The sequence below is a fragment of the Carassius carassius genome, chromosome 29 (assembly GCF_963082965.1).
Source record: "Carassius carassius chromosome 29, fCarCar2.1, whole genome shotgun sequence".
NCBI classification, from domain to species: Eukaryota; Metazoa; Chordata; class Actinopteri; order Cypriniformes; family Cyprinidae; genus Carassius; species Carassius carassius.
In genome coordinates, this window is record NC_081783.1 from 15,751,925 (window position 1) to 15,779,132 (window position 27,208).

Genomic DNA, 27,208 nt, shown 5'->3' on the forward strand with positions numbered 1-27,208 from the left:
AGTGTGCCATTTGGGACTGGGCCAATGAGTGTATAAAAACAGGTGTGTCCTATTTGTCATTTTAGCATTTGAAAGGGTGCTCGCGAGCGCCCCATTTGGGCAAACTCCGCAGCAGACTTCTACCCAACAGTCAAAGGGCACTACGTCACCAAAGTGCGGACTCAGAGGAAGACCGCAAGGGTTTAGGGTCTGATTTGGGACAGGGCCTAAGTTAGATGACCTCTGACCTGCTTTAAAAGAGCTTGACTATATAATGAACACTAGGGGGCAAAGCTATGCATTCAAAAACAAGATAAAACAGCAGGATTTTTTTCTGTTTGAAAACATAGTCCACCTTTTATGTAACTTTTTAAAAAGTAAATACACATTTTCTTACATTTTTTTAAAGTTAGACATCTAATGCTGACCCTTTCAGCCTTCTCTCAAACTTGATTTACAACTTACCTGGAGACAGAATAGACTACTTATTGTCCCTGTGACAATGGCCCATTCTGGTCTATCAAGCACTAAATCTGGATCTGATGTGCAGGGGCTTGTGCAGGCACATTCTTGTGGGCTTGCAAAACTGTTCTTTACATGTTTGTTTATTTATTATTATTTTTTGGTTAATTATTGGTTAATATTATGCTTTTAGCTACACTGCTTAATTATCGTTTTTATGCTCAACAGTTTTCTTCTTATTTCAGTGTTGTTTTACATGTAATGTGAGAGATATCTTTATTGAATGGTATGCATAAAATTATCCTACTCCATGGGAAAAAATATATATTATATTACAACGTGGAAACAACTTTTTTTAGCCAATTAGAATGCGCTTTTTTGTCTGTCAATCATTTTTCTAATCAGTTCTAAAACTGCGTAGTTTACCTAAGGAATAATTGACTCCGGGCCGTTGAATTATTAGAAAAATTAGGCACACCCTCAGGTGGTGATTAATGTTGTGGCTGCATCACCACATCAGGCGTGCATTATTTTTCTAATAATTCAACAGCCCGGAGTCAATTATTCCTTATTTATATATATATATATATATATATATATATATATATATATTTAGCCTACACTTAATAAGGTTATAAATAAAGTGAGATACTTTATTAACATAATAAAATATAGTGTTTGTGAAAGAAAGCCCTAACTGGAAGACACATTTGAAACTTTTATTTTGCACTAACTGGAAGACACATTATAGAGCTGTTTTTACAGAACAAGGGAAGTAACCTTCAGTCAATTTCAGGGAAAATGGCAAGGTTTATGCAACATTGAGGTTAAGAACACCATACCTGTATAGTACAAATCTATACAATTAATACATGAAATAGAAGATGAAATTCAGTAGTTTTTAACAAGTCACAGTATAGTTTGCTATATTAAGATATAATAACGTGGGATCAAACGTTATCCTTAAATCAATGACTTTTCAACAGTTCTATGCACACACTGGCATCAAACTTTCCAGAATTTTAATTTCACATTCATGCAGTTATACACATCTTGGGTCAAAAGAATAGAAAAGCCCAACAGAGCACAACCAATACACATACAGTAGTAGCAGAAATGCTTCTATATGGATATGCTGTTTACATATTTTTTTTCTAATGCAAAGGACAACTTATAAGTTGTGTGCTTTTAAAGTGCAACATGAGTTTTAGGGAATGCACACTTCTGATTTCAGTCTTTAAAAATTGGCAGCATAAAAAAAATATATATGATATTGGGATTTGTGTTTTACCATCCACTGGAACTGTCATGATGAGCCTGAGCAATATTCAGTACCTAAAGCACAAATATACCATAGAATCAATGAAAAAATAGCGTTAGAACATTCATTGAGACTGTTTTACAATCCCAAATCAATTATGTCTAAAATAAAATTTGGGACGAGTCACTGTTTTGATGATTCAAATTTATCAAAGCAAAATCCCTTCTGTGATACAAAACAACCCTTATTATTCAGCTTGCTCCTCTGTTTGGTACACTTTTTGGTTGAACTCATATAGTTTAGTTTATTTATTCAGTTTAAAACATTGTCTTGGGTTAAGGAGCCAGAGCTGTTGGCATCAATCTAATCTCCGATGCTAAAGAACATTTGCAAAGTCAAATTTCCGAGGACTCAATCCTCTCTATCCAGGGCAGACCAGTGGGCAGCTTTGCTTCTTGTAAAGCCCCGCCCTCATCTCCGCCCCCTGATCCCACCTCTTCAACTCTTGCCCTGCCCCCTCTCAGCATTGCCAGTTCTCTCTCTAAGGCCTCATTCTTGTGGTACATCTCCAGGTAGCTCGCCTGCAGTTCCTTCTGGTAGCGTATCACCTTCTCTTTCTCATTCTGCCACGTGCTCCTCTCAGTTTCAAAAGCTGATGCCTGCGCCTCGTTCTGCCGCCTTTCCAGCAGCAGTTCAGCTCTGAGACGCTCCTCTGTAGCACCGGCTCCTCCAGTATCACCTGCCTCTGCTCGATGCTCCTCGAAAGCAGGCATGGGGCATTTCCGCCGGGCGCCCTGTAGAGCCATCTGTAGCATGTCGATCTGACTATCCTTGCTCCGGATCTGATTGCGTGCCTCATGCAGCTGAGTCTTTAAGAGGAAGATTTCACTCAGCTTCTGTGTAACCTCTGCCTGAGAGTCCCGAAACTGTTGCTTCAGTAAAGAGATTTCTCCAGACTTTTGGCAAACCTATCAGAGAAAAACAATGTAGTCTTTTTATACTGCTTATACAATACACAAAATACGATTTGAAAAGACTGGAAAGATTCTTCATAACTAGGATGGTTGCTGTCCTTTATTTTAATTATGAAAGCCTCACGGTGTTTTGTGTAGACAGGCAACTAAATCTTTTTTTTTTTCAAACTATTATTTTTTTTTTGTCGTTTCTGATTTAAAACAATTTAAAAGTTTGTACAGTCTAAGAAGTGAAAAGAAAACAAGTGAAATCTGATCAGTGTGTTATATATATATATATATATATATATATATATATATATATATATGGGTCATTTAATTTAATATTATATTTGTATATTTAATTAGATATACAACGTGTCAATTCACTTCCATCTGCTTCTATAAAATATATAAATATATTTATCTTTTTTCTATCTCTCTCTCTCTCTCTCTCTCTCTCTCTCTACGTAGTCAGTTAACAATTCAGTGGTTTTGGATGCATGTGTTGAGATTTCCATAAAATCTGAAAGGGAAAAAAAAATCTAATTTTCCATTTTCTCTGTACAATGATATATATACTTTTTAATTCCTTTTTTTTCTTTGTCTCTTTTTTGTCATCACTAGTGGCAACCGATATATCGAATAGTGACTAAACTGTTTGAACTTGCTCTGATTACTTGCAAAACGACTGTGGACTGTCAGCCTTAAACATCTCATTTAAATTTGTGTTCAGTGTGAACAAACTAACAAGTATACATGATACGTTTATGTTCCAACTAAAATTTATTTCTTTCTTTTATCTCTTCCAAACTTTTCTGAAATCCCCAGAGCTCTGGACCAATTGCTCTGACTTAATGCATACCTCCCATTGGGTCTCTTCCAGCTGGGGATTAATGCTTTGGCTTTGTGCCGCAGGGCTTTGACTTCTCAGGGTCTGGCACTCCAGCCTGACAGAGTCCAGCTCCTCCTGCAGCCGGTTGCGTTCCTGCTGTGCCTTATACAGTTGCAGCTGCAGGTTTCGTTGTGAACGCTGGGACTGCTGGGATACCTGCCGCAGTTTAGCATTGTACAGGTGTTTCAGTTCTGTCACTTCCTTCTCCCACAGCCGCTGCTTCTCTTCAAAAACCTACAGGAGGACACGAACACAGAGTTCGGAAGTTTAATGTAGTTTTATTTTGTAATAATAGTAATGTAATGCTTTATTTTCAATTTCTTTCATTTTTAACGTTCTTTTCACATTTAATGTGTGACCTATGGTTGAAATTATTTTGATGTATTATTTTATAAGGTATCAACCTTTTTAAATGTTATACATTTTTTTAATTTAAATGTTTTAAATTTTTAATGTAATAATTTTTTCACAATATTGCTTTTTACAGTACTTTTTGATCAAATAAATGCAGCCCTAGTGAGACAAACTGACATTTAAAAAAAAATTAAAAAAATAAATTACATATATATTGTATAATATATTATGAAAACTAGCACAGTTATTATTATTATTAATATGTATTTATCATAAGCATATATTTACTTTTTTTTTTTTTTACTTTATAAGAATATTTCACAATATTAATGTACATTCTTATATGAATATATGCAGGATTGTTAAACATAAGAGATATTAACAACATAAAAAAATCAATCTGAAAGATGCTGACCTGTGCAATAGCATCTTCGCTCTCATCCAGGTTCCTCCTCATCTGAAGTAGCTCATGCTCTTTTTCCTGCAGACGGTCCTCCAGGTCCTTCACCACGTCCTCCAGGGAGTGCGACAGCTCGTAGGGTGGAGGTGCCTCGCTTCCATAGCACTGCAGACGGTTCAGCGTAGCCATACTCTGACAGGACACGTCTGTGGCCATGGAAGCAGCTCCCTTGGAGCCTAGCGAGGTGCGATCTAGTGAGCCGATGTGGTTGATGTGACCCATAGAGGCACTGATTTGTCCCAAGTGTGGACGGAACGGCGGCCGATAAGGTGGCAGGCTGTTCATGGAATTGTGCCCCGAGTCGGACGTGTTCTCCTCTTCCTGGCTGAGGCCCCGGGCTGCTGCTAGCACGCCTTTGCTGACACTCGCGCCTGGCCGTGAAGGGGAGGAGGATGAGGAAGAGGTGGACAGCGATTTGGACGCTGCTTTGGCATAGGATGGATGCATGCCATTGGTTAAGCCGCTCTCTACCTTCTCTGACTTGAAGGGGTACAGGTTCTGCATTGAACTGAAGTTTTTTGGGGTGACCGGTTTAAAGGCGGAAGGCCTGAATCGTGGCTGTGGAATGAAAAGGATAAGTCAACTGCAGCATGTGCATCAGGAGAATAGATCTACACGTAAATTATTGGAGCCATGCCAAACAACATAAAGTAATTTAATGTAGACCACTTTTAATTCCATATTTCTTTGGTCTCGCTGAATTTCCTGCTCAATAATGTCACCTTAGGGGGACTATATTTGATTACAGAGATAAATTTAGCCAGCAGAGGCTAGTCAGTTAGTCTACACGCTGCTGGCCTGAACAGTTTATAGGATTTATTTCCGTTTGAGACTGTGGGGAGTAGCCCACCTATCAATAAATTACACTTGCCTCAAGGAGAAATATTGCTCTTATGGAGCCGGACTGGAAAAATTGTCACGATTCCTGCATTTCTTTGACAGTCTTTGAAACCACAATGAGGAACCTATTCATCTTGTTTCAATCCAGTCATTGTAAAGTGTGTTTTTAACACTTGTTTCCTCCCAGATTTGTTAAGTACTTACTGAAAACAAATGCTGATGGGCAAAAAAGCCAGAAACTATGATAAATCCATCCTTACTTTCCTACGAAGTGGTAAACAACTACTGAACAGTTTTTCTTTTCTTTCATTCCTGTATTAAAGAAAAATTTTTTTAATATTAACAAAAATGCTGCTTTTATGTCATGTCTGAATTACCATATTACTATGTTTTGTTTAAAATTAACTAATCTTTAGTTTCATAAATGATTAGTTTTCATGGCAAAGCTCATAATACCCTAATTAATCTTTTTTTATTTCTCCACTCAAGCTCTTTATTTTATTATTATTATTTTTTAAACTGCTTAAATTAATAATAATTTTAATTAAATAATGTATTCTATAATTTTTTTTAACAACTCTATGTGATGTTGATGAGAAAAATCTGCAAGAAAATATCAGATTTTTATTTGCTGGTTTTAGATAAAATTAGAAGCAATTGATGTTAATTTGTGTTTATAAATATTCTGTAACATAAAAAATTATAAAATAAAATAAAAATAGCAGTATATATAATATTTAATATTATATGTAGTTTTAGTTTTTTCACTTTCTGCATAGTGAATTTACTGAGATCCCTTGGCTCACCTTCATGCTTTAAAAAAATACTGAATTATGTAAACCGTTACTCCCCTAATATATATACACACACACATGCGCACACAACGTGTAAAATATATGAAGCAGAAGTATGTGATTTCTGCACCACTTGAGTCTTTAAACACAGTTTCAAAACTAATAACTGTATAAAACCAGGTTCCTAAACACTCCCTGCATCTGCCATTGGCCAGAGGCTCAAACCTGTAATTTTGAGCTTGACAAACATGGAAAATTACTGTAATTCTTACATGACATGAATGAAGCAACTCTTTTTACAGTTGTAGTGTGTACCTTGTCAAACTTGCCACCTATGGGAAGTGAGTTCTTTCCCAAATCGACCTCCTTTCCATCCCTGTGGTAGACCTTAGTGTAGACGTCTTGGTCCTCTCTCCTGTGCTCTCTCTTGATAGAGGAGGTCCCAGAGATGAGGTGTTTGCTGCCCTTTGCTTCCTTCTTGGTGATGTTCAGATAGTTAAGCAGCTCTCTCTGGTTGAAACCCTTCTTGAGCAGGCCGTGGTTCTGACGTCCTTGCACTTGTGGAACTGCTCTGTTGCTCTTGGTTGGTGACACGTCTGGTTTCTCGATTAGGCTGCCTACACTTCCCATGATGCAGCGGCCTGATGCCAAAGTGGGCGCTGGATAACCGACACAGATGCTTTTGCTGGGGTCCTGGTTCAAGGACAGAGCCTGGACTGCTGCCATTGGTTACAGGATCGAATGGCTCCACTGGGATCTCTAAATTGAAAAAAGAGAAATGAAAAACAATGAAAACCCCTTCACAGGATCAAATATGAAACCTGAATCCTTCTTCTGCAGAAAATATTTCAAGAAGCTCCGGATGCATCCATCTTAATGTTTCACATCATGAAGCAAGCTATTCCTCTTACCATCCAACTTATCTTTACTTGCTGGTTTTACAAAAAAGAAAATGTCTTAATTATTTGATAATGTCACACTGCAGGACTCTGCTGTCAGTGCTCCAAATGTCAGCTACTCATAAGAACATTTATATATGTGGTCTAATAAAAACCATTTCATATAAGGCCACGACATGAAAATAGGTCGAAAGCTTCTGCTTTCCTTTCAGAAATGAGTACTACTGTACACGCTGAAGTTCACAAGTCTGTTATATAACTGAGATGATACAAGCTGGGAATCGTCTCATGAGCCAAATACCCTGAAAATGAGGGCAGATGCCTTTGGAACGCAATAAAAAACAACTTTTAATTTACACTGCAACACTGCTGCATTAATCAATGTCCTCTGGTAATCACAAATCTTTCCCTACTAAAAAACCCCCCAAAACCTTAGTTGAGAACATTTCCTCTCCTTGGAAGTGAGGCTGATCTACTTATTCGCTCAAGTGCTGCCCTGCTTCTAAGCGGTCTGGGTTTCAATATATTTGCTTAGTAGTGCCCCCTTTCTCAATCAGTTTTCTCTTTCCAGAGCACTGGTATTGATTTCACCTCAATGACCTTCTCTCTCATTGCTATAAATGTAGGCTCCTGGCCTCAAACACCCATAAAGACAAATGCACTTAAGTGTTTCTGCTTGTGTGTACACTCATATACAGGCACATCCCCTGTGAATATATACTGTTTGTCTTATATACATGTAGGACACATTTCTGTAACTAAGAATAAACAGATAGAAAAAGAACTAGTGCCCTCTGAAAGAGTCATAAATAATATAATGACCTTGTTCAACCCACACTTAGGCCAATTGTGACTTTTGGTGGAGCTAATACAGAGAAACGGAGGCCTTAAATATTCTAGCACTTTTCCAGATCACTACTCAGCAGTTCTGGGTCATGCTGAGAGCATCTCTAAGTGTTTCCTTTTGTCTAATGCATCTTCACCTCTGGCATCTCACCCAGAGCAAACATTCGCTCACTGTGACCTTTCCCCAGGATGATGGATCTGGCATTATCTGGCATGCCCTATTTTTTTTAATTAATTATCTAATTTTTTTTTTTCCTGAAGTCCACCTAGTAAAGTTTTGTTGTTGTTGCTGTTTTCCCAAAACACTAATGAACTTAAGAGAGGGATTTCTTTGTCCTGGAGATTACAGGATGTTGTTATGGTGTTTATACTGTTGTATTCCAAAAGGTCAAGGAAAATAAAATTTCTTATGATATGTGTGTTTTATAAAATATTAATAAATACCAACGTGCTGGGACAGATATTCAAGTTGCTATTGAAAACTGCTTTTTGAAGCTCACAATATCTCTCTGGCATTCAATTTCAATTTCAATCCACTGGTATTACAGTATTTTTATATACTGTAAAAATAAATATTTTGTCTTGTTTCCCATAAAAATATCTAAACATCCTGAAAACAAAATCAATGAACATTTTGTATATTTTAAGGGAATGTGTCTTCAGTTTTGAGCATAAACCTCACTTAATTTTGTTTTTACAAAATCTTGTTTATACTTAACAAAAACAATGGAGAAAAAATACTTAAAATATGATAAAGTACTTCTTAAAACCTCAACTAATTTTGTTAAACCTAATTAAATTTTGTTAACACTTAATATTTGTGCTTAAAACAGGAAAAAAAATCTATTTGCCAATGGAAAAAAAAATGTCTCACCTCAAGATATATTCTCTAAAAACAAATGGTGTTGTTTTCCCTGAATAATTTCTTTAAAAATTAACCGGCAACCTGCCAAAATAAAAGTCTGCTGATTTTAAGTTTGAATATGATGAAAACGCTTTTATTTATTTATTTTTAGACATCTTTATCCAAAGCTATATAAAATTGGGGAAGACATAAAACGATTCTTCTTAAAGAGGCAAACAAAGAAAGTAGTAGTAAATATTACCATTTTATTTTTAAGTTTACTATAAAATAAATGTATTTGTATTTAATACTAGGACTTCCTTTTATTTTTAATAATATTAACACACTGTTATTTAGTTTATTTAATATTTTATTTTTAAAAATAACAAAATAATGTGCAATAATATTATTACTATTATTAATTCCTTTTGAGTAGTTACATTTAATGGGTCACACTAAATGCAGTGTGAGGACCAAACCAAATCTCCAGCTTTTCTTATGAGAACCAGGCTGAAAAATTATGTGCACCCCTGAATATAAATATTAATTTGACATTTTTTGCAATGTATTAACAGCTTCCCCAGTTTCGACACATTATGCTTACAAATGCACAGTTAAGCACAGGATCCCCTCCAGGCTCTTCTTTATATCAACAAAATGATAATTTACCAAATTCAGCCTTACATTACTGGAGTGATTATGCAAATAGTTAGAGAAGAGGCAAAAAAGTGTGGCACTTAGGTTCAGGCTTCTACCCATAAAGAGATCAAAACGGCACCTCATGATTTTATGCATGAGATGTGGCCGAGCTCTCTTCAGTTTTCTGCCATCACAGCACTCAGCTAACTACAACACTTACAGCAGCACAAGACCAGCGTCTGCGCAAGCTCTGATTATAAATAAGCCATGACTCGGAGTGCCACTTTAGTTATGACTGACAGGATGAATTGTGAACTATTCTAATGTGGGAACTTAGAGTAATAAGTGACTGCTCTCCCACAGTGTGAAAGGAAGTGGGTGTGTTGGGAAATCATTTTATGACTAGATGCTGAGTTCAGATCATTTCAGGTTTGATATGCATGATGATGCTTTGTGTCACAACATGAGTAAACACTGACTGTTATGCTTCTATCCCTAAGTGTAGAAAAATGGCTGATACAATTTTGTTCAGATAGCATAATTCCTCCTAAAATGCAGTCAGGTGAACCAAAGTGATGTTGACACACAGATAAACCAGGAAACTGATGTCTAGCTTTATTAGATATCAAAGTTTACAGTTATTTATATAACATATGGAGGTTATGTTATAATATAATTCTTAGTTGTGTTATTTGGGTAAGCTAATCTGTTAATCTGTATATGTATAAGGTATTTAAATCAATTATATTTGTTATTTAATGACAGGCGTAGCAACTGTGTGAGGAATGGCTGTAGTTACAAGAAAGCTTGAGTTTTTATGACGTGAGCTGAGGAATTGGGGGAAGGTTAGCAAAGGTTCAAAACCCTTTTAAAAGTGGCCACAAATCTTGAAGGACAGGGAAAATGTTGCGTCCAGTCTTTTTCCATAATTGCTTCAGACTTTTAACAGCCAGAGTGAGTTGAGAGATCAGGTTTGATTTACAGCCTAGTCAGGCCGTTCAGAGCCACACACACACACACACACACACACAGACTTTCATTTACATCCCCCTCCTGGAAAAGCTTTAATTAGAGGCCTGTCTAACTCACAGTGGTTCAGTTCAGTTCATTTGTTTAAAGAGCAACAGAAACGTCTCATTTCTTCCTTCTGATACTGTTTTAAATGTCTCGTATTATATATATTTGCATTATGTAATGATTGTGAATGTAACAAATGACATCCAGGAGTTGAAATTTGGTGTTTGGATAAAAGTTGAAACATTTTACAAAGAGAGGACATCAGAACTCTCAATGTAATATTTAAGGTAAATTCTGCAACTCTCATTACTACTTTTGAACACTTTCTTTTAGTAGTTATTTTACCCAGATATTTAGAGTATAATGTGTCTGCCTAAATCATATACATTGGTTTAATAGCTTTTATACAAAAGTGCATAAGAAATATAAAGCTAAAGCAGGTCTCAAAGATCCTTCAAATTCCAAAAATATCTCTAACAATCAAGCTGAGACTTGCATTCTCTCTCATCAAGACAGTTCCCTGTCTAACTTGATGCATCTTTTAAAAAATCAGAAGTTTACTTCCTTCTTTGGCTCTAAACATTCGTACTGCCTCATTCTTGTGCACAGACCAGCACAACCTTGTTCCAGCACAGACAAGAAGGTGATGTTTGGAATAGCATACTACTAGCATGCTACTACTCTTACTATTTCTGCAATATGCAGCATGGATTTTCTTCATCCATTACCTGTGTGACTACATTTGACAAAACACTGCTGTACAGAGTATACTGTGTGTGTAATGCTTCCCACAATGCAGTTTGATCAAGGGTAATACATTGATTATTATCCTAATATTATTAGCCTAAAATTATTATTAACATCATTATTAACATTTAAAGAAAAAATATAGTGTGTACTATGCAGTAAGCGGTACACTAGTATTCCATTCAGAACAACAGGTTTATACTTTAAATGACTTTGGTGCCCCATTAACTGAATTTGAGAAGGACTGATATGCTGACACCGTCACAGGAAATGACACATTTCATTCCACAAGGCATTTTCCAGTCAGCTATCCTTCATGTACTGTCAGTCAAAAAACAACTATTCACTCATAGCTCTCTGGTCAATGATTTCTGTTACATCCTAGGCACCATGTCGTGATTAGTATCATTTAACCGGAGGCCATAGACAAACCTAGACACGAACCCTTCTGTGCATCATCACATTAATGAACATGACCAGTGATTACAAAACCTAGTAAGCTGCCTCACTGCCTAGTGCCTACTAACAATCCCCTCCCAACCGAAAAGTACTTCATAGTCATCACCTCAGAAAACAAAATGGATAATACTGATCAATACTTTCCTGAACGAAATGAAAATAAAAGTTTATTTTAAATATGTACAATATATCAGTACCATATAAGCTGGTACTGTGATTTATTGGTATTGTTTAATGCTAAATATTTGTTGGTCGATATTAAATGTATTTAATTGTGCATGCTTGTTTTGCAGTTTGTACAAAAATATTGCCATGCCATGACAACGCCATATTAGCACAGAACCCCCCCCCCCCCCCAAGTGAGTCATACACAATCTGCCATGTTTACCTTCATGAAAGAGCATGTAAAAGCAGAATTCAAGTCAAACATTTATTTTTTAAATATATTAGTTATTCAGTTTAGAACAGTGAGTGTTTTTCGGTTTTATTTTATTGATTGGGTCATATGAACAAAGTAAATAGCAGTATAGGTAGTGTATATAATGCTGCTGTATATTACGCTATTTCTTTCACAGCTGTTTAACTTCACACACAATTGTGTTTTTGTAACTTGTGTGTATTTTTAACATAAACTTGTGTGTATTTGACAGTTTAAGCACAATAAGAAACAAAAGAGAACTTAGTTTAATATTCATATGCCATGTGACAGTTGCTTTCTGTGAGCGTGCTTCAAAAGTGTGTGCTCAAAAAAGAAAAAAAAAAAATATATATTGACCTATAACGTTTTCTGCCTACTGGCAACCCGGGGAGCCGAAATACAATTGGGAAAACTGGCAGTGGGCGGGTATCAAAAACCATCAGAGACCTACATTCTGGAACGCACATTTTCAAAGGAGAATAACTGACTGTAGCATTGTTTTTGGCAGAGTATCTGAGGTTCGAGCTCTGAAGGCACAGCCCTATTCTGGAAAAGGGGGCGGGGAGCAGCAGCTCATTTGCATTTAAAGAGCTTCCACTCAAAATAGGCATTTACAACATGATAAAATAAATGATCTGTAAGGTATTTTGAGCTGAAACTTCACATGCACATTCTGGGGACACCTAGGCTTATATTACAAATTGTAAAAAGGGGCATAATTGGTGATCTTTAAAAAAAAATCAGCATGTATTAAATTGATGGGGCAGTAAAGCTAGAAATGTATAATGATACAAAAGATTTTTCAAATAAATGTTGTTCTTTTGAACTTTTAAGAAACAAAATTTTTTCACCTGTGCTTATGTACACAACAAAATTCATAAATGTAGTCTGAAGCAGCAGCAAGCCATGTGGGGGTGTGTCAAATCCTGCACGTGCGTTAATGTAGTGAAGATCAGCTTGCGAGGAGGCTCTGTGGAGGTCACTCTGAGAGTGTTAAATCGTATTAGCCCTAATGCTGTGAAGTGCCCAGCACAGACCTGAGCCGCTCAGGTTTGTTCTAATTGTCCCCCGCCTGCAGAGTGCTGTCAAAACTGACCTAAAGCACTTTTTCAAACAGCTACATGAGAAATTAGTGCATCAAGAGATTCAGATGTTATTACTCAACTGCAACGTGCAACTTTAAGGGCACTTGTCTGTATTTTATGGATGCATTTTAAACAGTCTCCATGGCAACTGAATTGAAACTTCACACCTACCTTTAGAAACTTTCAGTAAATATAGCCAGGATGTGCTTTGCCTGTTAACACCTACAAAGCCTATTAATGCACGATACATTGCTTTTAAATTATGCAGCAGGGTTGATTAGCATTCAGAGGGCTGTGGAAAAGAAGTATCTAACAATATATTACAGCAATCTGGCTTATGTATTTAATTGCACTAAAAATAAACGCAAATGTCCCTGTTTTACAGTTGCATTAAAATTAATCAAATATAGGCCAGGGTTGCCACACTTTTCACCAATGAACTTCGATGAACTTATATGGGTGAGGAATATCTCTAATATCTGAAAGAAGCCTACATTTTTTCAGGTACCAACCAACACTTCAAAAGGAACAACTAGTTGCACAGTCCAGGTGTAATGTCGTAACAGGTCAGTGGTGAGGAGGGGCATCAGGTTCTATTGTTTAACCAGCTCTTTTTCTGTGTACTTTACTCATTGAGTTAATATTAGCCAGACCTTCTCTCTGTCTGACCCTTTTCAGTGGGATTCCTGTGCCCTGAGCCGAATGGTACATTCTTTAGGGGAAGTAAGTTAGATAAGTGGGTAAAAAATGGACATTCCTCACATTTCTGTGGAGGTAATAATTAATATGAGATTTATGGCTGTCTTGGTGCTGATATAAGACCAAAAGAAAGAGAAATTGCAGAGAAAGATCAACCCAAATCTACACAAGATATGGGAAATTCTGCTGTTTTAGAAATAAACAACAATGAATAAATGATTAGACTTAGAGCTGGGCAGAAGTGCCGCAATACTAAAAGCTTTAAGAAACATAATATTGTGAGAAATACTGTCTGAAACAGTCTGATTTACTGCAATCAGAATTCTATTAGAAAAAAGCCCTTTATGTCAGAGTTTCACTGTTAGTTTTGCTCACAAGGTCATGACATCATCTTGGATTATTATTAAAGGATTACTCTAGGTTAAATGCAAGTTAAGCTTTATTAATAATTAATCATTTAAATTCACCCCACATTATGTAAAAAGATTGCATTTAGAAAGCTTTGTAATAATATTTCATAATATTACTGTTTTTACTGTAAGAGACATTAATAAAAAAAATAAAAAAAATCGTAACATTCCCAACTTTTAAATGGCAGTGTGTTACAAAAACAGTATATATCACTTCAATATCAATAGCTGTTACGCATAATCAGATATAAAAATTAAATGTTACAGTACCCTTCCACATATCTTGTGAAACTTAGACCCCATTATTAAGTAATTTAATATGTATGATGTTTTCCATATTGTTGCAAACAGTGGAAATTTTAACCTTTTATTCCAATATGATGCCTTGCCCCTTAGACTCATTAAAAGTGCCTTATTATAAACATGATTTTTGTTTGTTTTTACGAACTGAAGGATGAGTCAGAATTATTTTATGTTTTATGTCATAACAGCATCTCAAATAGCTTGAATGTAGCCCAGAACATTCCATTAATTATGACATGTCACAGCATGAGATGGAAGATTTCAACCCTGTCAGTGGTCTCTGAACACAAAGCATGGATCGGAACAATGCCACCCTTGCGCAATAGTTTTTCGAATTACAATGTTGTCCCTGCAGGGAATGAGGATGTAACTTGTACTGGCAAAAAAAACAATGCAAATCCTGTGTTTTCATTTGATGTCTGTATTAAAGAAAGTGGGGCAGTGCATTTCAATTGCAAATAAGCTTCCCAGAGCTACAAAGAGTCTCACTTCACAACTTTCTTAACAGTAAACAGAATGGAAGTTAATCAGCCAAACCATAATAGGTTTGTATACTGAGAGAATCTTTTATAATACCTTCTGTGAGGCAGAGAGAGCTGAATGTCACAGTGAGGCAGTATTTGGAGACAAACGTCCTGTCCTGTTCTTATTTAATGATGCTACAAACACTAGAGAGAAGCCCACAATGAAATGCGGCTACATAAAATCAAATGCAAAACAAGATGTTCACCTGAGAAAAACTTGCTGCTGCTGCTCTCTTGTCTTCCAGTCAATGCACATATATTTGATTTCTTCCTAATGCCGCTGAGAAGAGGTCCAAATTACCCATCAGCAGTTAAACGTTTTCCTTCACTCCCACGGACCTGCTGCCAAACTACGGCCAGGAACACCCCTGGGAATGTCTCTGGTTACTCTCTCCTGCCACCGCTACACTGATCACCCCTCTCTCCCTTTTGTAAATAAAGCGCACCTTTCTTTGGTGCCGTTATGGAAGAACCTGTTCGCCTTGTTTTGTGACAAATGTAAAGGACACTACTTGAGCTATGGGCAGCAATACTGAATTCTGCTAATGCGGAACCGACTATATGTCGGAATACAGAAAGTGGAAATCGTTTGGTTTGCTTTAGGCCAAAGAATGTTGTTTGTGATGAAGTTCATAGGCTCACCATAGAATCTGGTGTCCAGTGGAAAACAAGTTGTGTTGTCATCTTGCAATGTGTTCAAACAATAGGCTTAGTCTTGCAGGCTACATCAGGCAGCCTTGGCAAGCTCTCCACAGCATCAGATTACATCATGCTGGTGGGAGACACTTGAAAAAAATGAGAGGCTTGTTCTACAGGAGAATGTTACAGAGCAAATGAGTCAGTTTCTTGCGGTATCCTCGTGACTAGAGAACCATAATTGGTTTGATAGATTTTTTTCTTTTTTGTATTGTTTAGCAGTATTCATAATTATTGATTACTGATTATAGTTATTATGGTTTTATTTTTTATTATATCATGTTATTATATTAATTGATTATCATACACTGATTATTGATCATAGTTATTGATTATGTATATTAGCTATTGATTCTAAACTGATTTGCAAAACAGAAATGTTCAATCTCTTTAATTTATGCACTCAATATTTGGTCGGGGCTCCTTTAGCACAAACTCCAGCATCAGTGAGGTTTTATATGGAAGCGATCAGCTTGTGGCACTGCTGAAGCACTATTGAGCCTTCAGCTCATCTGTATTGTTGAATTGACTGTTTCTCATCTTTCTCTTGAAAATATTCCATTGATTCCATATGGGGTTCAGGTCAGGCATGTTGGCTGGCCAATCAAGCACAGTAATATCATGGTCAGCAAACCACTTGGAAGTGGCATTGGCAGTGTGGAAAGGTCCTAAAGTCTTGACTTGGGACTTGATAAAACACAATGGACCAACACCAGCAGACGTCAAGGCACTGTAAATCATCACTGACTTAAGAAACTTCACACTAGACTTTGGATTCTGTGCTTCTCCAGTCTCCTTACAGATTCCAGACCTTGATTTCCAAATGAAATGCTAAACTTACTCGGACCACTGGGCAACAGTTAAGTTGTTTTTCTCCTTAGCCCAGCTAAGATGTTTCTGACATTGTTTCTGTTTCAGAAGTGGCTTGGTAGCCCTTTTCCTGAAGCGGTCTGAGCATGGTGACTCTTGATGCACTGACTCCAGCTTCAGTCCAGTCCTTGTGAAACTCTCCCAAGTGTTTGAATCGGGTTTGATTAACAGTATTCTGAAGCTTGCAGTCATCCCTGTTGCTTGTGCACCTTTTCCCACTCAATTTCTTTCTTCCAGTCAACTTTGCATTTAAAATGCTTTGATACAGCACTCTGTGAACAGCCACACCTTTCAGTAATGACCTTCTGTGACTTATCCTCTTTGTGGAGGGTGTCAATGATCGTCTTCTGGACCATTGCCAAGTCAGCATTCTTCCCCATTATTGTGGTTTCAAAGAACAAGAGATACCCAGGATTTATACTGTAGGGATCGTCATTTAATAAAACTCATTTGTAAATATACTAATATTTTAAGATACTAGATTTTTGACTTTCATGAGCTGTAAGCTCTAATCATCAAAATTACAACAAAATAACTTTTGAGATGTTTTACCTTTCATGTAATGAATCCAGAATATATGAAAGTTTCACTTTTTAAAATGTTACAAAAAAAAATTCTTTTTTTAGATGCACCTGTATATAAATATATGCCTTTGACAAATGACTATTAATAATAATAATAACTTCAAAATGGTCTCTCAGTTTGGTTCACTATGCTACACAATCATGGGGAAGACTGCTGATCTGACAGTTGTCCAGAAGACAATCATTAGCCACTTTTCCACTGTTGGGTCAATGCGAGCCAGTGCTTCAAGCGGCCAATATTTAAATCCAAAAGCATCAATGTTTTACTATAATAAGTGATACATTGATCATAATGAATTAGTTTATCAGGATTGAAAATTAGTCACACAGAAATTAAGCATTATGAACATAGCCTGCTAATTCAGTCGAGTCTGTTTCTGTTCATTTGTAGTCACAATAGCCTATATACATCACATTTAGAAATAACAAAAAAAGCTCCAGAACAAAAAACATTATTATACTTTTATGACATAGACTACGCAGAGCTAAACTCTCGAGATGAGACTTATGGCGGTTAAAAATGTTTAAATAAATAAATATTGACTAAATAAATACATGATTGTGATAGAGAATATGAAGCTGACGTCTGATTTCTTCAAGTCGTCGCATTTATCATGTTTACTATGGTAGCCTAATGTTAATGGCTACAGTGGTTATAGTCTTTTGCATCGGTTATAAATATTTCTGCCTTGCATGGTGATTATAATCCACATCAGATCAAGTTATTTCAAACACTTGCTTCTGACTGAAAGTGAGTTTGAGCTCAACTAATTTAAGTAAGTTTTTAATGCTGGTGTTATAGCTGTTAGCTTTATGAAATGATCCGCAGCACTGACGCTCTCCAGATGCGGAGAAACTCCGCCTTTGTTCATAACTAGTCCTATACACCAAGGTTTTCATCGGGCCAAAAGACACAGGCCGCTGGCCTAGAGGAAGCACTGACGAGGCACGATCACACACTAGCACACCTGCTTTTGGTCCGACAGTGGAAACGCAGCTAGGAGGAACTTCGAGGAGAACTTCGCAAAGAAGAGCTCAGTTCAGTGTTGCTGTCCGTGAAATGCGGCTCTCTGTATGCGCATCGAACACAGCGCGCGAGTAACCGGCTACTCAGTTGAGCTTTTCCGCGTCTTGTGTTTGAATGCTTTAAACTCTTTTCAATGTTTAAATTGGAAAGTGGCGAGGCTTAAAAACACATGAAAATGATAAGCTTTCGTGACGACACGCAGCAGTGGCCTGTCAACTGTCCTGATCGTCTTTTTAGGCTAGCCTCAGCCAGTCAGTTGAGATTGCAGGGGGCCCCCTCTCAGCCGTGGGCCCCTATAATAGTCACCACCTTTCACCCCACTTGCGACGGTCCTAAGTACATGTACTGTAAATGAACATACTTTCCAGAAAGCCAACAATTCACTAAAAATGCTTTTTTATTGGTCTTATGAAGTATTTTAATTTGTTGAGATTGTTGTGAATTGGTGGGTTTTTGTTAAATGTGAGCCAAAATCATCAATTAAAAGAATCAAAGACTTAAACTACTTCAGTTTGTGTGCATTGAATTTATTTAATACACAAAGTTGAATTACTGAAATAAATTAACTTTTCCACAACATTCTAATTTATTGAGCTGCACCTGTATTACAGGTCTCAGAAAGGGCCAAATCTCACCTCTGGAATGCCTCAGCTAACTTTTATGATACACTTTAACCACAGTACAGTACGTCACTCTTGGCCAAGAATCGACCAGACAAACAAATTCTTTCTGGGAAGGAGATTTTTGGAAAGGCCATATTTACATATGGGTTAATTCACTGGTAGAGAGATCAAACTGAAAAATAAATAGCTACTGAAGGACGAAGCAGACTTTATAATGAGTGCCCCAGTCATGTTTCTTAAATACAGTGTTGCATATTCTCTCCCCTCCAGGCAAGTCAGTCTAGAAGATTCCATAAATTCAACTGGCAGGAGACTGCTTTCCCAAGATGACAGAGGAGCAAGAAGAAAGAGAACAGAGGGAGGATGAGGACGTGTAGTGTGTTAATGTAGACAAGTTGAAGCCTGCTCCAGTTATCTATCTGACTCCTGATGACAAACAACTAACTGAGCCGGACCTGTTTCCTGAGCCTCAGCCCATCATAAAAATGAATTATATGTGTTCCTCATAAGAAATGTAATCTTGAATAGCTATGAAAAAACCACATTAATTGCTTAAAAAAGTCATAGCACAGCTTTCTTCAACAAACCAGGTGATTTGAGTTATTTTTGAGTTATTTTTCATTGTGAGTGGAAAAACAATCAAACCAACTCTGCTTTTTCTATAGTAGCAGCATGTACAGAAAAAAATACACAACCCTGTACATTTCTGGAGAGCAGCTATTAGCCAGCTATAAAAAGAAACAATAAGTACCAGAGTCTGATCCTCTTCTACACCGCAGCCCAAGAGACCATCAGAGGAAAAACTGCAAACTGATTTCCAGGTAGTTTTGAATTACAACCTGTTTGATGCTATGAGAAATATCGCGAGTGATGAAAACATAGTGCTGTTATCGATATCATCCTGTTGCTTATTGATGATCACACAAATGATTACTTAGTTCCTCATTGACAAATTGCAGCATTCTAATTGCAGGGAAAGTCCCCTGGAGTAATCTACAGTTAAACGATTTTCACAAAAAAAAAAGGAACTAAGAATTCAGGAATTTAATATGTTAGGATTCTGACTAATATTAATATACTCATATATTAGTATGTACACTGAAAACATTGGTGTAGCAACAATTTTCATTCATAAATTGCTGGTAAATTTCTTAAACAATTACAAATACATTTCTAGTAACACATTAAATTAAACATGCCAATCTGAGTAGAAAAAACTGTAGATTTAAAATACTGACAGCCCTTGCATTTTAAGTTGTAGCCTATATATATATATATATATATATATATATATATATATATATATATATATATATATATATATATATATATATATATATATATATATATATATATATTTACAATTTAAGCACCATTTTAAAGGTAGAAACATTAAGTGAAATACAATTTTCCAATAACAAATTATTTTGGGAATGAAACTGATCCTAGCAACCTTAAGCATTAGTTTCCTTAGCCTACCTCATTATGTCAATCCAGGAGCCACAAAAAAACTACCACTGCATTCTTCATTCTATTGAGTACACAATAGACCCACATACAAATGTTTCTAACTGAAACCCTTTATAAACACTGGCTGTCAAGACCATTTTACACTCACTGTTCTTTTCTGGCCGTCAAACCTCTAAAAAAGAAATGTTAAAGAAGCAGTCCCACAGTGAAAGAAACATACCAGAAGACTGCTATACAGACATGAAAGTGCCACAAAGAAATGTTTCATACTGTCAGCGAAACCAAAAGACTGTTGTGAAACCACTTTCACGAGAGTATCAGCGCTAGGTTTGTTTAGTATGATATCAAAAGTATCACATGAATCAGCTATGTGCTTGAAGGCAAACACAGTCCAGAATGACTTCTGGCCCAGCAGAATGTAGGATAGATGGAGAAAGTTTAAATGACGTCCTGATTATTTTGAGGTAATGTTGCAGCCACAAATCTTTAATTACAACGACAGACGTGTCTCTCAATGGATAAAAGGATCTAAAGAATCTGAGTGTGGGGTGCGAGCGATCTGCGCGTGATGTTGTCCTGAGAAAGAAAGCGGACTAATCCTAATCCTACACAAGACTTTCTATGCAGTGTCAGAAAGAGGTTCATGGGACAGAAGGCTAGCAAGCAGAGGTGAAGGGAGGATGATTATAGCTTAGCTTATCTGGGTCCAGCTATATTAAAAGCCCACAGTCTTCACTAAGGTCCTGGAACTACATTCCTGTTACTTTTTCTGGCATAACACAAGGAAGGCATTTGAATTATTGACTTACAGCATTACACAGATCCATTTGGACAGCTCCAATACTTGATTACACCCTAATTTACTCTATATAAATAAACACTGCACTACATCGCTAAAGGTAGCTTGATACCAGATAAGCTACACTATTTTAAAAACAGATAAACTATTGTCACAATACTTAGTTATTTCCCAACCCTAATGACTTGAGCAAAAGTTAGAAAAAAGTTTCCAGGTTTCAGATACTCAAAGCAGGTATTACGTGGCCTATTAAAATGATTGTGCCACAGGATAGAAGCACAAACAGGTGAAGGGATTGCATGCTAATGCACGGTTTAGTTGCTGAACCACAGCCCTGCAGGGACCAGCTTTAAAGGTGTAGTTAGTTTCTGATACCGCTGAATGATGCCTTCCGTGCCGCACACCGGCTTACGCCGAATTAGTGTTAGTCACTGTTGGATTATGTCTCTTTTGGATGTTAATAAATTATACATTACTGTTATACATTACTGTTTGGAGTCTATTACTTTGCAATTACTTGATGAAAAACACAGTAAAAACTATAAAAATGTAAAATGTTATTACATGACAAATTGTCACACTTTATTTTAAGGTCCAGTTCTCTGTATTAGCTAACAAATAACTATGATTTTTGCCTCAATAAACTCCCAATTACTGCTTTTTAATAGTAAGGCAGTTGTTAAGTTTAGGAGTTGGGTAGGATTAAAGATGTAGAATATGGTCATGCAAAATATGTGCTTTACAAGAAAGAACTAATAAACTGCCAATATGCAAGTAATATTCATGATAACAATTAAGCAACTGGTTAATAGTGAGGATAGGTCCCTAAACTTAGGTGTTACCAAACAAAGTTATTATAATATATTTAATATCATAAAAAATAAAATTTAATTTATTTCTGTTAAGGCAAAAGCTATAATTTTCAGCAGTAATTACTTTAGTCTTCATTGTCACATGATCTTTCAGAAGTCTTTCTAAGATTGCTGCTCAAGAAATATTATTATTGTAAATGTTGAAAACAGTTGTACTGCTCATTTTTTGGAAACTGAGATAAAAATGATTTGAAACATGTATAATTGAATTAACATACAGGAAGTTCCACCCCAAATTCAGACCATTGGTTGACCTTGTGTTATTATGTCTTGCCCAGTACAGTTACTTAACAGTGGATATATTCAGCAGTGCAGGTCAAGGATGGCGATGACAGTTTGAGCCAAATCTTCTGCCTGGACGAGAGCTTTTACTACTAGTCTCATCCAACAGCTGTCCTGTAGGTTTTCTGCAAGGTGACAACCAAACACATAAGTTGAAACCCCTAAAAATAAAGCCCTAGCGCAATGGCTTGTATTTGTAGCTCTGTTTGCATGTACACTAAGAACAATTAGAGATTTTCACAAGAAGGTATCCACTGTCAGCCGTCCAGCTGCCTTGTCTAAAAGCCACCCTAAGTGTAGTTTCATGTTGTTAGACACCCCATTAATGCATTCTGTGCCGCTGAAAGGAGATGTGAGACCCACAGAGGAGCTTCACGGCCTCTGACCACCTCCACTTAAGAGCCATTCCCACAATGGGCCTTGACTCTGTAGGTCAGGGGTCCTGTTTTGGCCCCTGGTTTCCAAGGTTACTGCCAAGCAGAGAAGAGCGCTAGCAGTTCCCCTTTGTCCCTAAAATAAGGGCATCAAAAGCAGAGCAGAGCTAGAGTCTAGAGTAAGGACTCCCAACCAAATATTTCACAACAGTCACCAGTAAATACATGTAGACACTGTGCAGAGTGAGTTAGATGGGGTCCGAGCACTCTGCGACCACCAAGGCAGATGACAGAAACAGGCAAGCTGTACTCCAACTATGCAAAATGGCCTTTTTATGATTTGTGGCTGAGAAATCTTCTTATTGACCTTACTTTAATGGAACTGACCTGCTGGGATGGCAATGCAATTGTTCTTCAAACAAGAGTGCACTAATCTATCTCTGCACATAACATGACTGAGATGATAACAATATCCTTCCATGACCATGAAGAGAAAATAAATGATAAATTGCGGTTAAAATATATATACATATATACTATCCACTACCTATTATATAAGTGTTATACGCATGTATGTGAAATTATTTTGCCGCTCTTCAGGGTATCAAACAGAAAGACACCTGTAAACTCATTTTAAGTTAAATGAATTCAAGTTCCGTGATGTGCACCGTCAAGCTATGTTTACAGACAGATCAGGCTTAATTCTATATGTGGCGGTCTTTATAGAGATACTGCAGCAAGTGCAAACCGACTCTAAAGTCACAGCAGACTCACCATTATTGCTGGCGCACAATCACAATACAGATGAGACTGACGATTTTTGTTTCTGATTGTTTTAGAGAAAAACAATGGGCAGATATTCCTCGGCGCTGATGGAGACCTGTAGACACGCGGTGGAGATGATCTTATGTCGGAGTCCTGCACAACGTAATGAGAGTTTCCCTCGCTGAGATTTAAACTAATCTGCATTAGAGCGGCTTCAGTCATTTATTACAACGACTCTACAGCGACACCAGGCGATTACAATGAGGAACTGCTGGATGTTTCTTTCTTTCTTTCTTTCTTTCTTTCTTTCTTTCTTTCTTTCTTTCTTTCTTTCTTTCTTTCTTTCTTTCTTTCTTTCTTTCTTTCTTTCTTTCTTTCTTTCTTTCTTATCATTACAATTTAAAATAACACTTTTCTATTTCAATATATTTTACAATGTAATTAATTCTACTGATGGCTGAATTTGTGTCAATTGATCATTCAGATATAATTTTTCATCATATTGAAAAAAAAAACTTTGGAAAACTGGAATACATATTTTTCAGAATTTCTATTTCTATTTTTTACAATTTCAATGCATCCTTGCTAAATAAAAGAATGAATTTCTTTCAAAATGTTAAATAAAATTCTGCTGACCTCAAACATTTGAAATGTGATAATATACAGTATTATAAAAAGGTATAGTATGGTGATCTCTCCTTCATTTCCGCTGTGTAATTTGGAGCACAAATGAGACCTTAGGCTGTGCTGTGTAAGAGCTGCATCAGCTTTATAAAAATTTTATACAGATAATGCATTTCCGATGGGAACGAACAGAACACAATGATCAAAGAGGTGTATCCTAAGCTCTGACACATCCCGTGGTTATAATTATTCATATAACTAGACAGAGAGTCGTATCTGGCCCCCAGACCTCCTTAAACAGAGTACGAGTGACAGCACCCTGTCATTACCGCTCCTCTCCTCTCTCTCTCTGATGACTGTAGCCTCTGGGCACACACCTGAGTGCACACCGAATATTTCCTGTCCTTTGAGGATAGAGCAGAGACATCCTGAATGGTTTCATTTCAGCAAGAGTAAATTGTGAAAAGTGAAAATAAATCAGCTTTTAACCCATAGAGCCCCACTGTAGCAAAATTGTAAAAATAGAAATAGTTCACACAAAAATTTAAATTTGCTTAGAATGTACTCCATCAGGTCATTCAGGATGTAGAGGAGTAAGTTTTTTCATTGGAACAGATTTGGAAAAATGTGGAATTACAGGTACATCACTTGTTCATGGGGTGAATGGGTGCTGTCAGGATGAGAGTCCCAACAGCTGAGAAAGAAATCACAATGATCCTTACGTAAAAAAACCAATTCCTAACTCATAAATGTGGTTGTTGTTGTTGTAATATGAACACATTGCTTTTGCTCTTTCCACATCTTTCCTGTGTTTTCAATAGCGCAAATATGTCGCCCTCTGCTGGTAACGTTAAAGCTGTGGTATTTCTGGGATTCAGTGGGCGTCACAAACAATAACTTTACTCATTATAACAGTAGTACTTTAAATGGCGATAAAGAACAAGGATAACAGAAGCTGTCATTAATATACTGTGTTTTATTTGTATAATATACAGGTTTCAAAAGTGCACAATATTAGAAATATGTAAATAGCCAGTAGTAAAATGTTTTTACAGAGACTAAGATGGATAAATAACCCTCGTTCCATTTTTTTAATCCATTTATACCAGCATTTCTATAGTTGCATGTTTGATTGTCATAATATTTATTTCTCTGTGCTCAAATGGCATTTATACAATCCTCTTTGCTTTCTTGTCATATAGGGTCAATGAACAATAGTAATGCACATACTGTAATTTAAACACTGTTTCTGCTTTGCTCTGTTGCTCCTGACTTGTGTCTACTCAGAAGAAGAATCAGTGTTCTATGGTGATCCTTCAGGTTATTTTTCAGCATTTCAGTATAGTATGTTTCAGCTGAGAATATCATGACTGGCATGCTCCCGGTTTTCAGGTTTTTGCAGGATTTCTTTGAAGGACTTTGGATGGTTTCTTAGGCTTGGTGTTGGTTCAAAATGACTGCACATTGACATTGGTTGATGCAGACTTCGAACACTCTAATCTGAATTTTGAGCTGTACAGGTGTATGTTTCCTGGTCAACCTCTCTGACCTCGTCCACCAGCAGGATCGGCTGAGTTTGCTGTCAGTTCTGTCCATCCACCTGCACTGTCTGCACACTGTCTGGGTGTACAGCGGGTACCCAATCTGAAAATACAAAACATAAATTATCATTAAAAAGAAGTCTTTTAAACAATAGAAATATCATTTGATTGAATGTCATTTTTGTTTATGTATGTTCTAATAAGTTGTGTGTCTTGTCTCTAGTCTAAACTTTTGTCCAGGATATTCCCCGGTAAAATCCACCACCATGTCCTGCTCTCCTCTCACAGTGTATGTCTCCTGGAAATCCTGTCCCACTGCCACAGTGTCGGAGGAGGCCTGGATCACAGGAGACGTATATCTTATTATAAAATATTATAATATAATATTATTATTATTGTTATAGTACTCCCACTTCGAGGAGAGCACGCTAACTGATCTGTTTTTTGCTCAGAAGTTTAAACTGATTTGGTTTAAAACACATGATTTCAGCGCGATACACATGTAAAAAGAGGCATAATAGGTCTCATTTAAATTGAAATTCAGATTGTGATATTATGCATTATGTAAATTATACAGTCAGACCATAAAAACATTTTCATTACCTCATTATAACTTCATTATGATATATATTTTTGAAATTATTGTCTTAAAGCTTTTGCTAAGAAAAACATAGTTCAATGCAATGTATTAAACAATGTCACCTTTATTTATATAGCGCTTTAAACAAAATACATTGCATCAAAGCAACTGAACAACATTCATTAGGAAAACAGTGTCAATAATGCAAAAATGATAGTTAAAGGCAGTTCATCATTGGATTCAGTGATGTCATCTCTGTTCAGTTAAATAGTGTCTGTGCATTTATTTGCAATCAAGTCAACGATATCGCTGTAGATGAAGTGTCCCAACTAAGCAAGCCAGAGGCGACAGCGGCAAGGAACCGAATCTCCATTGGTGACAGAATGGAGAAAAAAACCTTGGGAGAAACCAGGCTCAGTTGGGGGGCCAGTTCTCCTCTGACCAGACGAAACCAGTAGTTCAATTCCAGACTGCAGCAAAGTCAGATTGTGCAGAAGAATCATCTGTTTTCTGTGGTCTTGTCCTGGTGCTCCTCTGAGACAAGGTCTTTACAGGGGATCTGTATCTGGGGCTCTAGTTGTCCTGGTCTCCGCTGTCTTTCAGGGATGTAGAGGTCCTTTTTAGGTGCTGATCCACCATCTGGTCTGGATACGTACTGGATCCGGGTGACTGCAGTGACCCTCTGATCCAATGGGACTAGCAACCTTTTTTTTTTTTTTTGTGAAATCTGTTAACTCTGACTGTCCAAAATCTGCAGACTGCCAATCTCTTTTGGCAGCTAGGGTTGACACATCCAAAGTGCAGAACTTTTAACAGATTTCATTTTAGATTTACGTCATATTTTTGTTACCTATAAAATACTATAATTTGCACATTATATTCTCATATTACCAAAGAAAAAGATGAAGACTTTGATGCCTTTACTGCTTTCTGCAGTCTTTATCCTCACAGTACACAGGATAGCAGGTGAACCTGTATCTGCCACTGTTGAATTGACCAAAAACAGTATACCATAATGTACATGCTGACCTGTCCTGAAAATGCAGAGAAAAAACAACTGATTACTGAATGCAATCTAATGCGATCACAGATTTAATCACACGTATATTAGCTCATACCGAGTAGTCCTTCATCATCCTATTCCAGATATGCAGGAACAGCCCACTGTACAGAATTTCATTTACATCTCAGCTCCAATGCATCGCCTACATGG

At 36.8% G+C, this 27,208-nt stretch overlaps 1 protein-coding gene across 2 annotated transcripts; it reads right to left on the reverse strand.

Moving 5' to 3' along the window:
* Nucleotides 1-1,147: 1,147 nt before the first annotated feature.
* n4bp3 (NEDD4 binding protein 3) lies at nt 1,148-23,462 on the reverse strand. 2 transcript variants are annotated; one of them, XM_059516039.1, is made up of 5 exons: nt 23,260-23,462; nt 6,314-6,757; nt 4,320-4,922; nt 3,521-3,784; nt 1,148-2,670 (listed from the first exon to the last, which is right to left on the reverse strand). In XM_059516039.1, exons 2-5 carry the CDS (start codon nt 6,722-6,724, stop codon nt 2,098-2,100), a joined length of 1,851 nt encoding a protein of 616 aa, XP_059372022.1. In that variant the 5' UTR covers nt 6,725-6,757; nt 23,260-23,462; the 3' UTR covers nt 1,148-2,097. The 2 variants fall into 2 exon arrangements, with proteins under 2 accessions (XP_059372022.1, XP_059372023.1); XM_059516040.1 differs by lacking the exon at nt 23,260-23,462 and adding an exon at nt 15,095-15,294.
* Nucleotides 23,463-27,208: the final 3,746 nt, after the last annotated feature.

Bases quoted from the DNA above. Each gene is read 5' to 3' on its own strand.
- n4bp3 (XM_059516039.1), bottom strand. From the start codon at position 6,724: ATGGCAGCAGTCCAGGCTCTGTCCTTGAACCAGGACCCCAGCAAAAGC. The intron at 4,923-6,313 runs GTACACACTACA...TTCATTCCACAG, and splicing joins TAGGTGGCAAGTTTGACAAG to CCACGATTCAGGCCTTCCGC. The intron at 2,671-3,520 runs GTATGCATTAAG...TTTCTCTGATAG, and splicing joins TGGAAGAGACCCAATGGGAG to GTTTGCCAAAAGTCTGGAGA.